Source organism: Sminthopsis crassicaudata, chromosome 3 (genome assembly GCF_048593235.1).
Source record: "Sminthopsis crassicaudata isolate SCR6 chromosome 3, ASM4859323v1, whole genome shotgun sequence".
Lineage (NCBI taxonomy): Eukaryota > Metazoa > Chordata > Mammalia > Dasyuromorphia > Dasyuridae > Sminthopsis > Sminthopsis crassicaudata.
Genome location: NC_133619.1, coordinates 252,579,282 through 252,593,650, shown reverse-complemented (window position 1 = coordinate 252,593,650; position 14,369 = coordinate 252,579,282). Strand labels below are relative to the sequence as shown.

Below are 14,369 nucleotides of genomic sequence, written 5' to 3'. Positions count from 1 at the left end.
CCCTTTACTACACCCCCCTTTTTTTCTTTTATATCAGTAAAATCAAATTATCCTTGAGTATTTTTTATATACCAACAACAGAGTTACAGTTCTCAAGGGTTCTGTGTACCTTTTTCTGTTTCTCTTCAGTCTTGTGGATGTAGATCAAATTTTTTGTTTAAGTCTGGTTTTTTTCTTAGAAACATATAGAATTCCTCTGTTTCATTGAATGACCATCTTCTTCCATGGAAAAAGATGCTAAACTTAGCTGGGTAGTTCATTCTTGGTTGCAGTCCTTGATCTTTTGCCTTTCGGAATATCAGGTTCCAGGCCCTTCTATCTTTTAATGTGGAGGCAGCCAGATCTTGGGTGACCCTTATTGTGGCACCTTGGTATTTAAATTGTTTTTTTCTAGCTGCTTGCAGGATTTTCTCCTTTGTGTGGTAATTCTGCAGCTTAGCCACAATATTCCGTGGTGTTCTTTTTTTAGGGTCTATTTCAGAAGGAGTTCGATGAATTCTTTCCACATCTACTTTCCCTTCTGTTTCTATTATCTCTGGACAGTTCTCTTTGATAATTTCCTGTAAAATAGAATCTAGGCTCTTTTTTTGGTCATAGTTTTCGGGAAGTCCAATAATCCGCAGATTATCTCTCCTAGATCTATTTTCCAGGTCTATAGATTTTCCCAGTAAGTATTTGACGTTGTTCTCCAGCTTCTCATTTTTTTTGTTTTGTTTGACTGATTCTTGGGTTCTCTGTGAATCATTCATTTCTATTTGTTCCATCCTGACTTTTAAGGAGTTATTTTCTTCTTTCACAGTTTTTAGTTCTTTTTGTAAATGCCCAATTTCGTTATTAAATGAGTTATTTTGCTCTATTGAATTTTTTTCCATTTCCCTAATTTTTTTTTTGAGAATTATTTTCTTTTTCCAATTCAGAAATTCTATTTTCTTGAGACTTTTTTATCTTTTGCAATTCAGAAATCCTACTTTCCTGTGTTTTTTTAACCTTTTCTAATTCACTAATTTTGTTTCCCTGCATCTCCTGTGAATTCTTTATTTTTTCCAACTCCAATTTCAGGACATTGTTATTCTCTATCATAACTTCTCTTTCCTTTCCCCATTTTTCTTCGATCTCCCTCAATTTTTTAAGAGCTTCTTCTAGGAGAGAGTTATGTGATGGGGGGCAGGAATCGTTCCCCTTTAGGTTGTTATCTTCTGAATCTTTGCTGTTAACTTCCTCGGGGTTGGATACCCGCTCTTTCTCTGTATAGAAGGAATCTATAGTTTTTCTAGCTTTTTTGCTCATACTTAAAAAAATCTTTTGGGGTCTGTCCCTGGGGTAGGAAATTATTTACTTCTTTACCAGCTTCCTCCCAGACGGGATGGATGCAGCGGCTCCTGAGCCCGAGCTAAGATAGAGCTCTGGGAGAGAGTTCCCCACCCTCTCCCTGGAAGTGCCCCAGAGGTGATTAGCACTGCTGTGCTTCGAGGGCGTAGAATAGTGAAGACAGCAGGAAGCCCAGTCTATGTGTCCGGGTGGGGAGTGGATGTCTGCAGCAGGTGACGTGAGAAGCCCCTGCGCTCAAAACGGAAGTGTCTGCCAGAAACCGCGGTCCCTAGTTCAAAGGTTCCGCTTCTCTGGGACTTCCTGGAGCTGAGTTCCACTCCCTCCAGCTAAGCTAGGCAGTGTGTGTTGCCTTGGGCCGTATCCACCCACTTGTCAGTCTCTTAACTATTCTCAGGAGGGAGCTGAGGCCACACCCCCTGGTGCCGATTCTCTGCTGAGTCACCCCCAGGGTGGGGGGGGGGGGGAATCTAATCTGAGTTTTAAAATATTTTGGCTTTCTCTTCTGAACTGCTAAATAATTAGCAGAGAAGAGCTAACAGCCTGTGCCAGATTCCTTTACCTCAGTGGCTTCTCTGATCCCAGAGCCCCTTCTAGCGCAATGGGCGCAGTGTGCCCCTACCCCACCGTCTGTGCTGGTCTTTCTTATTCCTCCCCTGAGAACTGACCTTTCCTGTTGAAACTCCAGATTCTCTTCAGCTGGTAAGTCGTGCTTCCAGTCCTTGTGGTATCTATCAGTCCTGAGCTAATTTTGAGACTTAATTTATCTAATTGGTTGTGAGGGAGTGAGGACGTTCACTGAGTCGTGTGTTTCTTCTCCGCCATCTTCCATAGATACATTCTTAACAAACTTTATATGTGATTTTTTGTGAAGAAAATATTGTGTATTTCCTTAAAACTGTGGTTTTTTCACCTTAGGTCACAGAATTAGATGATGACCATGTGGAATCAATGGGCACATTACAAAGACTATGGAAGCTGGTTGGAACCAAGAAGGCCAGTGTGCATAGCTTGGATGAATTCAATCAAACATTGACACCTCTTAGTAAGAGCAAGATTTTAAATTTTTTTTTACTTAAATAAACAATTTATTTATTTATTTTGCAATGATTATAATAAATTTATTGTAATTCTAAAACAAAGTAGAAATTAAATACATTTAAATATAAATTAGAGAATCTGAAAATTCCTATTTGGCAGAAATTATTTTAATGGAGGGAGATTAGGGAAGGCAACAATGGAGGATATGTCTTTTAAAATGCATCTTTTTATTTTTAAAGGTAACTTTTTAAAAAATAAAGTTTACTTATTTATTTTATTAAAGCTTTTTATTTTCAAAATGTATGCATGGATAATTTTTCAACATTGAACAATTTTCAACATTTCAACATTCTGTCTGTGTGATCCTGGGCACATTAACCTCTAGGTACTTTACAGAATTCTATAAGAGTATAAAGTGCATTGATAAAGCATTGCAATACTTTATATGTGTATGATATCATAATGGACTGAACCAGCCTCAATTTATTTTTAGCATCTATCGTTTTTGTAGTAAAGACTTGTATTCAAGGCCTACTTCTGATATTTAGTGTTCATTAGATCCTGAACAAAATAACTATTTATGGAGAAACTATTCTGTATTTTCTGTATTTTATTCGCTCCCCCCCCCAAACAATATTATAATCAAAAGGAATCAATGGACACATTATCTAAATGCTTCAAATAATTCTTTCAAATTATAAATTGTCATATTGCATAGGTGGAGAGAATTTTCTCAAATGGGAACAAATAAATTATGAACAAATAAATCCCAGGCTTAGAAAAAATATGCATATTCATATATATATATATATATATATATATATATATGCATATATCACACACATATACACTCATACTTTTATGTGTATTTAATCACTGAGAACTATATAAAATTTAAGAATGGTACCAAACCAATATTCTACTCACAAGACAATTAATTGTACTATTTAATATGGTGGTGGTGGTGGTAGATTTATAATTCCATTATTTTGGGATTGTATAATTGCTTCAAGTTTCTTTTAATTAATTATCCGGTATTTGGGTAACATTCGGTTCATTATTATCTAGTTTTATGCAAATATAAACCTAAAATATGGAAAGGCATTTTTTTTTGTAAAATAAATCATGATATCTAAAGTTATATATATTATTCATAGTATGCTCTCAAACTTTTTGTGACTTTGGCAAGGGCCTCTTTAATATATACATGGTCTAATACAGCTACCTTTTCAATATTTGATTTATGAATAATTCTTCATGAGATTTATTGAGTATTGTGATGTTAGAGTCTAAACATGATGGCCCTATTTTCATTGTTTTTTCACAATCTTTACAGATCTTCTTTCTTATTTTTCATCTATTCATTCTTTCCTTCCTGTTTTATTTTTAAATGTCTTTGAAATGACTTCACCTAGTTAGATCTCTCATTAAACTTTTGTAGGATTGGTTTTTTTCCCTTGACTGTACACCAATTTTCTCTGTTTAATGGAAGTGATGCTACTTTTAAAAATTCAAAAATTTACTTTTGAATATTTTTTTTTTACTTAACTGACTTTATTTGTCTGATAGATTCATTTATAGCAAGAATGTCAAGAATGATATTCACATATTGGTCACTTGAAAAAATTAATTATTTAGAAAATGTATAGCTAAGCCTTTGTATACATATGTCTAGAAACTAAATGCACTTTGCCACCTTTTCTATCACTCTCTTCCCATCATATAGACATGGAAGAGTCTTAGAGGACCAACGGCCACTTTATATCTCTATTTTGTATATTGTTTTAGTCAAATACTTTGTCACAAAGTGACAAATCTAGTTATAATGATGATTTTCATCACCAGCCATAGGCCTACTGTTTCCATTATTGTACTTAATGTATTTCTGGCATGAAGAACCTTATACCATATATACTTTGCTGATACAGCCTTCAAAAACCTAGCATAACCTCTATAATTATAATGAGGCACTTGAGAAGAACTACGAGAAAGGTATGCTATAGCATCCAGAAAAGCTTGTGTGATCTCAAACTTTATTGAAAGATATATTGTTGAAGACTGAAATAGTGATGTTATCTAGTTAGACCATACCCAAAACAATGTTTCAAATCCAATGATACAAAGTATCCAAAATAAGATTAAAATTAAAGTAAAAAGATGATGAAGGACATGAAAAGCATGCTATAGGAAGATGGGTTGAAAACATTGGGAATAATTAGCCTGGTGTGTAAAAGACTTGACCAGGAGGGGAAGAGTATGATAATTGTCTTCAATTATGTCAAAACATAAAGAAGAATCATTACAATCTTGAGGTGGGACAGAATGTGGATCAACGCATGGAAGCATTGTATGAGCACAAGTAGTGCCAACAAAGAAACACATTTATATGCATTGAATAAAAATCACTAGTATTAGAGCACCAGCCCTGAAGTCAGGAAGACCTGAGTTCAAGTCTGGTCTTGCTTTCTAGCTGTGTGACTTTGGGCAAGTCACTTAACCCCAAATGCCTCAGCAAAAAAAGCAAAAAAAAAAAAAAATCACTAATATTTAAAAATAATCAACTGATGATCATTTCCTTCTCAAAAGTCTTCAAACAAAAATGCTATGATCATTTGCTGTAGAGTTTAGTCAACTACAGTTTGGACTCTATGGCTTCTTGAGATCTCTTCTACCTCTGAGACTGCATGATTTCATTTCACAAAAATTCTACCACCTCTATGTTTTGACAAAAATAATTCTTCATCTGGAATGTACTCCCTTCTCATGTCTATCTTATAAAATCTCTTGCTTGTTTTAAAACAGCCACTACAAGCTACATGAGACTTCTCCTCTAATTTATGTAGCATCTACTATCATGACACGCCCCCAAGTAATAAACTCTTTAAGGAGAAAAAAATTGTTTGATTTTTGTCCTTGCATTCTCAAAGCCTAGCCCAGTGACTTGCATCTAGTAGATGCTTAAGATGTATATTGGACTGAATCAAATTCTTTCCTAGGAATTAAGCATATAAGGTCTTTCTTGAGACTTTCTTTCCATGTGACTACTGATAAAAATATAGAATCCTAAAATGATCAATTCCAACAACATCTAACCTGTACTCAAAGGAAAATTTAACACATTTTTGGTGGGAAAGGAATATTTTCTTTCTATTTTGAGACTATGTTTCCTTCAAATCACTTCAAGTTTATTCCAATTTACTATCCTAAATTTGGCCAGTATTCAGGGGAGGCAAATCTAATTAGATGCAATAGATATTGTCTAAAAAGATGAAAAATTTGTTTTTATTTTTAAAAATTATTTTAAATTTTAAATAATTTTAAAATGATCTTTTGTGAGGAGCAAATATAACATATAAAGTATTTTGTAAACTTTAAAGTTCTATGTAAATGCTAGATTTTTTTTATTATTATCCTTTTGACATATTAGGTTTTTACTCAAAATAGTATTCACTTTTTAATACACCTTTATAAATCTGTAAATATGAATATGGTGGAAATAAATTGGTCAATTTGGTTCATTTTCAAAGAAATATTTTGTTATTTAGATTCGCCCCAAGATAATAATCACTCAGAAGAGGAAGATGACACATTGATTTCATGCATGAAACTAATGAAATCCCAAGAAAAGAAAATTTGTAAAGATAACACAATGAAAAATGAAGAAACTGAAAGTAGAATGGATTTCATTTCTCCATCACTGAGAACATCTTATACATCTAAAACAATCTATTTAGAAGATATTTCACCGCACTCAGGAAATGAATTTCCTGCATGGAATGACTGGAAGACATTTACTGACAATCAGCTCTGGCCACATGATTTTCAGATTTCTCAAACTGGAAGATGGGGAAGCTATACTTGCTCTGCTCACCACTCAATACTCACTTCTTCCCTCATAGATATGGATTTGCCACATTCATGGGTAAGTGTATTTTTCTTTTCAAAAATATAATAGAACTGAAACAAATGTGCATCATCCAATTTTGATATTTATAATAACTAAAAAAAAAAGTAAGTTCTTAAATTTTCATTTATTTTCTACCAAATGTTGTTATGCTAAATAAACACTATAGTTCTAGCAGAAGCAAAATAAAACAAAACAAAAACAGAAAAAAAATAATAACTATATTTGGCAATTTTGCAAGTGTGGACATATTTACTATTTATGAACAAGAAAACTCCACGATGTTTTCAAAAATATTCATGATTATTTTAGGACATCTTAACATATGGAACTTTGGACATATGTGATGTTAAATATATTTAGTAGAAAATGAAATTCTCCTGAATCAGTGTAGGCAATATGCTGGCTGTGATAAAAAGAATGCTAATCTTATAGCTAGGATGTGAGGCCCCAAGTCCACTATTTTATAGTTGTATGACCAAAGGCAAGTTACTATTAAGCCTCGATTTCTTCATGCATGAAATAGAATCTATAATATCTAGCCTGTCTGTTTAAATCAATTCAATGAATATTTACTATATTAATAAACTGGCAAGTTTAATGTTCTCTGCTAGTCAGTAGGAGAAATTTTAAGTCAAAGTTTTTTACTTTTAAGGAATATAGAATTAGAACAAATAACGATAATACAAAATAAAAGTACTTAAGAGATGTACTGATATTGTAAAAATCCTCAAAAAGAGCAAAAAAAAAAATCCAACTATGTGGGTAGGGTGGATCAAAAAAGACTTTCTATATAATAGAGTGATTTTTTTTTAATGTTTTGAAGGCAAAAAGTACCTTACAAATATTGTATCATTTTGTCTTCACAAAACCTTAAGAGGTAGATGTTATCATCCCCTCCACCCATTTTATAAATAAGGGAACAATAAGAATCTGAGTTGAGGTTATATCCCAAATTATCCTGATTCCTAGGACTACCACCCTTTCTCCCTTACCACAAAAGGGTAAGAATTGAAATGGATTTATAAAGAATGAAGAAAATTTTAAAAGTTTACGCTTGGAAGGGTCAAGGAAGAATATAGACAAAGATAATGTGTGGGAAAAAACTTGGAATATAGGGAGAAAAGAATAAACATTTGTGTTGGACTCTATCCTAAACACTTTATAAATATTAACTTAATTGATCCTCATAACAAAGTAATGTAGTAAGTATTGCTACTATCTCTATTTTATAGTTGAGGAAATTGAGACAGATTAACTTGCTTGCCAAGAGCCTACCACTAGTAATTGTTTAAGATTGTGTTTGAACTTGTTACAATGCTGTCCATGTGTGCATTTTTCTCCAAGTTCTACTGAATTCACTCTGCACTATTTTATGCTATGCAGGATTTTCTGAAATCATCTATTTCATAATTTCTAATAATGGAATAATATTCTATTATGCTCATACATCACAATTTGTTCAACATTTCTAAATTGTCTAAAAGGCAATTCTTCTTAGCTTCTAGTTGTTATTTTTTTCTTGCCCTTCCCCTTCTTCAATCATCACTTCAGTTCACCAAATTTGTTTTAATTGTGAGTATATTCTACTCAGGACTCTACTCCTTTTTAACTGCAATTAGCCATTCCTCTTTCCCTGTTGAATTCTTTGTATTTTTACAGCAAGTTGTTTAGTTTATATTTGTCCTTTCACAAATATAAACTAAACCTTTATTCATTCATTTCATATGAATGAGAGTAACCTAAGGCACACTTCTCTCTATTCTTATATCATTTCATATTTACTTTGTGTCATCTAGCTGCTTCTGGACAAGAAAGAGTATATTTTGGCTAGAAGACAGAATACATAGGGGAAGCATGAGATGATGTTGGAAAGATAAATAGATATATATATAATTATATCTAATATCACATTTTATCCTTAGCATTTAGTATAATACACACTACAAAGTAGAAGTTTAATAAGTGTTGCTAAATAAGGGAATCAAAACAACTATGTATTTAGTAATTTTATGGGAAAAGAATCAGAGATAACACTGAGGTTTTCAGTTTTAGTGACAATGTAAGTTTTGGTACTATTCATGAAAACAGGAAAGTCATGAAAAAATTTTAGAGTAAAATTTTGATTTGGGCCATGTTGAATTTGAAGTATCACAAGAACATATAGATGAAGATTTATAATAGGAAATGGAGAGATTTTAGTTTCTATTATGAATTTGGTAGTTGTCTGCATGGAACTAATGATTTTAACCTTAAGTGTTGATGTGCTTGCTAAGAGAAAAATTTTAAAGAAAGAATACAAGAAGGCTCATAATATCCTCTCAGAAATATCTATATTAAGAGTGAAGGCAAAATAAAAACCAGGGAGAAATCCAGGGAAGAACATAGAAAAGTAAATTGAATACATATTAATTATTATTATTAAAAATTATTTTTATGAAATATGAGACCACTCAGTGGATTGTATTTTGGAAGGGGGAAAGTTTTAGGAAGAATGAAAAGATTTGGAACAGCTGCTGTGTTGAGTGGAATAAAGAATGAATTAGACTGAAATGAAGACTCAGATGTTTATATAGCTTAAATTTGTAGTAGACATATTCAGCATAATTTCATGATTTTTGCTAGCTCTGCTGATCAATAAAAGTGAAGAAGGAAGATGGTGAAAGACATCCAAAGCTAAAAGATGGTAAGCACATAAAAGACATGAAGGTAAATGCAGAACAGAACAGGCATTAATTAGCAGGATATAGGTAGGTAGTGCAGAATTTTGATCATGGGCTATTTCTCATATTTCAGCTCAAAAGCACTATAAAGGATGGATTAGAGAGAAGACAATAGAGACAAAAGAAAATATTAGTAGGTTACAACAATAGTCCAAATGGCTATACATTAAATCTATAACAATGGAAATAGAGAAGGGACAGATTGAGAAATATTGTGGAAGCAGACAGAATGCTTATAAATATAGGTGAGAACATTTTACAATTATACTTTGTTAAGTGAATGGAATAATAATACCTTGAATTCATATATGATATGAATTGATATTTTACATCCATTATCTAATTTGAATCTCACAGTAAATTTCTGAAGTATCAGTATTGTTATCTGACTTTAAGATGAAGACACTAAAACTCAAACAGTTTAAATGATCTTACTAATAATATGCTGAATGAATAAAGGTGCAAGAAATAATTTTTTATTGTTAGTTTTAAAATAGAATAATGGTAGACACATTTGTACATACATCCAAAGATTATATACATCTATCTACATACCAAGTGTGTGTATCACTCTTCCTTTAATAAAAAGCCTCACTGAGAGGAAGAATTTTAAGTTATGTTATTTGTTGTAAATACATTTTTGCTATTAGCAAGATTATAACAAATTTTGATTTATCTGGATCAATGAGAATATATTTTATGTGTATATAGATTACATACCTTAATGCTGATTTATACATTTCTTTTTATTTAGGCACAACCCTATTATTACCATATAATTAAATAGCTATATAAACAGTTCTATAACCAAAGAAGGTCAAGATATCACTTATATTTTTAAACAATAATATTCATCATTTAAAAAAATAAAATCTCAGTGGATTTGATGGGGAGATTCAGCAATGTATGAAGAGTTAGATTGGTTTGGTAAACTTAATGAGATCACTTGCTCTTGAGATTTGAGATGCTCATCCAAGAAGTTGGATGAGTGCAAAACATTTTTTTTATATCCTATCCATATATTCTGTATTAATGACATAAGGGAAAAGATCAACTTTCATTTTAGCGGAGCTGGTATTTTCTTCTTTAGCAATTGTAGGACTATATTTTAGGTTATAACTTTTTTTGCACATAAAGTACAGGAGGAAGAGATTACTTTATGAGAAAAGATATGTTTCTGCAGTTGATATTTCCTATTGGTAATGACAAGTAATTGAGATAATACTTAGGTATGTACCTCAATGGGTCAGAAATTCCTGAAGAAGTCCTAGAACTTTTTTCTTTTAAATCTGTAATGGATCAGAATTTTAGCGCAACAAGGAAATCATCAGCTGCTGAAATAGATCTAGTCTATATGGGTATGGTCCCTCGTTAGATTAACTGGTGTCCTTATCAGCTAAGGATTTCATAGCACATTATGATATAACTTGGAGAAATTCAGTGCCATCAGGGGTATGTTCAACTCTTGTTGAGCCTGGGTGGTAAAGATTTTCATATTAATAGTCAATGAAAAGAAAACAATCAGAATTATTACAATTTATGTTAAGAAAAAATGGAGACAATAGCTACAGGGATCATAGAACATAGATTATGATATTCCTAAAAAGGAAAAAATATATAGTTGTACAAACATAAATAACTTAACAAAACAGTATAATCCTGTTCTTTATCAATCCTGGATCTTTAGTGAAATAAAGGACTTCTAAACATATCTAAAACATCTAAACATATCTTAAAACTACTTCTAATTGCTCATTTGTATACATCTTTTTAAAGAAAAATAGATAGCAGTATATGCTGTCTTAAGGTATGCAAAGTATAAAATATTGTCTCATTTTATCCTCACAATAACGTAGATACTTGTTATTTCATTTTAATGATGAAGAAATTAAGGTAGACAGAAGTTTTAAGTGCCTTGCCCAGGATCACAGTCTAGTGAGTATAAGAGACTGTATTTAAACTCAGTTCTTTTTAACTCTAGGTGCAATTCTCTGTCCACTTCACTGACTAGTTGCTTCTCATTTATCTCATGATTTGTTTGCATTTCAAAATTTCTCCTCATTTCTCAACATGACACATTTATGAAATGGACCATGGATTAGGGCACGTAAACTTCATAAACAAATGCAGCAATGACACATTGTGAAACATATTCTATTCTGACCACAATGAAATAAAAATTGCATGAAATTGAGCTCCATAAGAGAAAAGATTAAAAGTCAATTGAAAACCAAATAACAATCCTAAAGAATTAGTAAGTCAAAGTCATAGCATCATATCACAAATCATAGAAATGAGTCATAATTTAATTAAAGAAGAAACAATGAAACAACATAGTAAAATTTGGGGACTGCAGGCTAATCAGTCCTTGGGAAAAAACTTGTATTTTTACATACCTTCATGAAAGAAGGCAAAAAGAACACAAGAAATTGGTCATGAAATTGAGAAAAAGCAACAATGAACCCCACCTCCCCAATTGAAAATTTAAAAACCCAAACTAAACACTAACATAGAAATCCTGAAGAGATGAATGGCAGAAAAAAAAATGAATTAATAGACAAACTGAAGGCTATTAAAAAAAAAAAAGATAAAATAAACTATTGGCTAATTTTTATTAAAAAATAGAAAGAAGGGGTAGCTAGGTGGCACAGTGAATAGAGCACCAGCCCTGAATTCAGGAGGACCCGAGTTCAAATGTGACCTCAGACACTTAACACTTCCTAGCTGTGTGACCCTGGGCAAGTCACTTAACCCCAGCCTCAGGGGGAAAAAATAGAAAGAAGAAAATTGAATTACTAGTATTAAAATGATAAAAAATATTAATAATAAATGAAGAAGAAATTTTAAAACATTGTTATAATAAATTCTAATATGTTATTGCCCAAATATATGCAAAATAACTCAAATGAAATGATGAATATTTACAAAAATATAAATCACACATTAACTGAAGTAGAAGCAAAACTTTGAAAAAACTCAATCTCAGAAAAAAAGGAGATTAAACAAGTTATCAATGGGCTCTCAAAAATTAAAAAAAAATTCAAAACCAGATGTATTCAAAATGGATTATATCAATAATTTAAAGAACAATTAATTCTAATATTACACAAACTGTTTACAAAAATAACTAAAAATTGTGTGGGAGAAGGAGGGAATGCTACCAAGTTCCTTCTATAATGCAAATATTATTTTGATGCTGAAACTAAGAGAAAACCAAAGAAATAAAATTAAAGACCAATTTTCCTAATGATTACTGATGAAAAAATGTTCTTAAAAATTATTAGCTACTAAGAAATAGACCGGTAGATCAGTGGAACAGATTAGATACAAAGGACAAAAAAGGGTACATCTATAGCAATCTAATCTCTGACAAATCAAAAGATATCAACATTAGGGATAAAAATTCATTATTTGGAAAAAACTGTTGGGAAAACTGGAAATTAGTATGGCAGAAATTAGATATGGATCCACACTTAACACCATATACCAAGATAAGATCAAAATGGGTCCATGATTTAGGCATAAAGAATGAGATAATAAATAGATTAGAGGAACAGAGGATAATCTACCTCTCAGACTTGTGGAGGAGGAAGGAATATGTGACCAGAGGAGAACTAGAGATCATTATTGATCACAAAATAGAAGATTTTGATTACATCAAACTAAAAAGTTTCTGTACAAACAATATTAATTCAAACAAGATTAGAAGGGAAGTAACAAATTGGGAAAATATTTTTAAAAGTAAAGGTTCTGACAAAGGTCTCATTTCCAAAATATATAGCGAACTGACCCTAATTTATAAGAAATCAAACTATTCTCCAATTGATAAATGGTCAAAAGATATGAACAGACAATTCTCAGATGATGAAATTGAAACTATATCCACTCATATGTAAGAGTGTTCCAAATCACTACTGATCAAGAGAAATGCAAATTAAGACAACTCTGAGATACCACTACCCACCTGTCAGATTGGCTAAGATGACAGGAACAAATGATGATGAATGTTGGAGGAGATGTGGGAAAACTGGGACACTGATACATTGTTGGTGGAGTTGTGAAAGAATCCAGCCATTCTAGAGAGCAATTTGGAACTATGCCCAAAAAGTTATCAAACTGTGCATACCCTTTGACCCAGCATTGCTGCTATTGGGATTATATCCCAAAGAAATACTAAAGAGTGGAAAGGGACCTGTATGTGCCAAAATGTTTGTGGCAGCTCTTTTTGTTGTAGCTGAAAATTGGAAATTGAATGGATGCCCATCAATTGGAGAATGGTTGGGTAAATTATGGTATATAAAGACTATGGAATATTATGGCTCTGTAAGAAATGACCAGCAGGAGGAATACAGAGAGGCCTGGAGAGACTTACATGAACTGATGCTGAGTGAAATGAATAGAACCAGAAGATCGCTGTACACTTCAATGCTGTATGAAGAGGTATTCTGATGGAAGTGGATATCTTCAACATAAAGATCCAACTCACTTCCAGTTGATCAATGATGGACAGAAGTAACTACACCCAGAGAAGGAACACTGGGAAGTGAATGTAAATTGTTAGCCCTACTGTCTATCTACCCAGGTTACTTATACCTTCGGAATCTAATACTTAATGTGCAACAAGAAAATGGTATTTACACACATATATTGTATCTAGGTTATATTGTAACACATGTAAAATGTATGGGATTGTCTGTCATGGGGGGGGGAGGGAGTAAAAGGAGGGGGAGATAATTTGGAAAAATGAATACAAGGGATAATATTATAAAAAAATTACTCATGCATATATACTGTGGGAAAAAAATTCTAAAAAAAAAAAGTAATATGTTACACACACACACACACACACACACACACACACACACACACACACACACACAAATTATTAGCTACTGACCTGAAGTCAGAAGAACCAGAGTTCAAATCTGGCCTCAGATACTTAATACTTCCTAGCTGTATGACCCTAGGCAAATCACTTAACCCCAATTGCCTCAGCCAAAGAAAATTATTAGCTACAACAAAATAGCACAAAGACTAGATATTATGATAAAGTTGGATTTACATCAGGAATCTAGAGTTGGTTGAATCATAAGAAAATTATCAATATAAATGACCACATTAATAAATAAAAGTGTGATTGTATCTGTAGATGTAAAAAGATAGTTTTTGATAAAATGCAATATCCATTACTTAAATAGACAACATGATCTAAATGTATGAAAATATGAAAATAGCGATTGTATTTCTTTTTAAGGTAGTAAAGAGTAAGCATTACTTTGTGGTAGTAGAGAAACTAAGATTTTCTTTATTTCAGGAAATGGCTAAACAAATTTTAGTGTATAAATTACTTTTTTGGTACAAGGAATGAAGAAAAA

General features: G+C 32.1%; 1 protein-coding gene across 1 annotated transcript in view; it reads left to right on the top strand.

Annotated features, from left to right (window-relative positions):
- The window catches only part of SAMSN1 (SAM domain, SH3 domain and nuclear localization signals 1), a 178,521-nt gene that overhangs the window by 55,068 nt on the left and 109,084 nt on the right, over positions 1–14,369 (top strand). The window contains exons 3-4 of the mRNA XM_074300439.1: positions 2,245–2,371; positions 5,940–6,289. Coding sequence (XP_074156540.1) covers positions 2,245–2,371; positions 5,940–6,289 — 477 coding nt within the window. The remainder of the gene's footprint in view (positions 1–2,244; positions 2,372–5,939; positions 6,290–14,369) is intronic.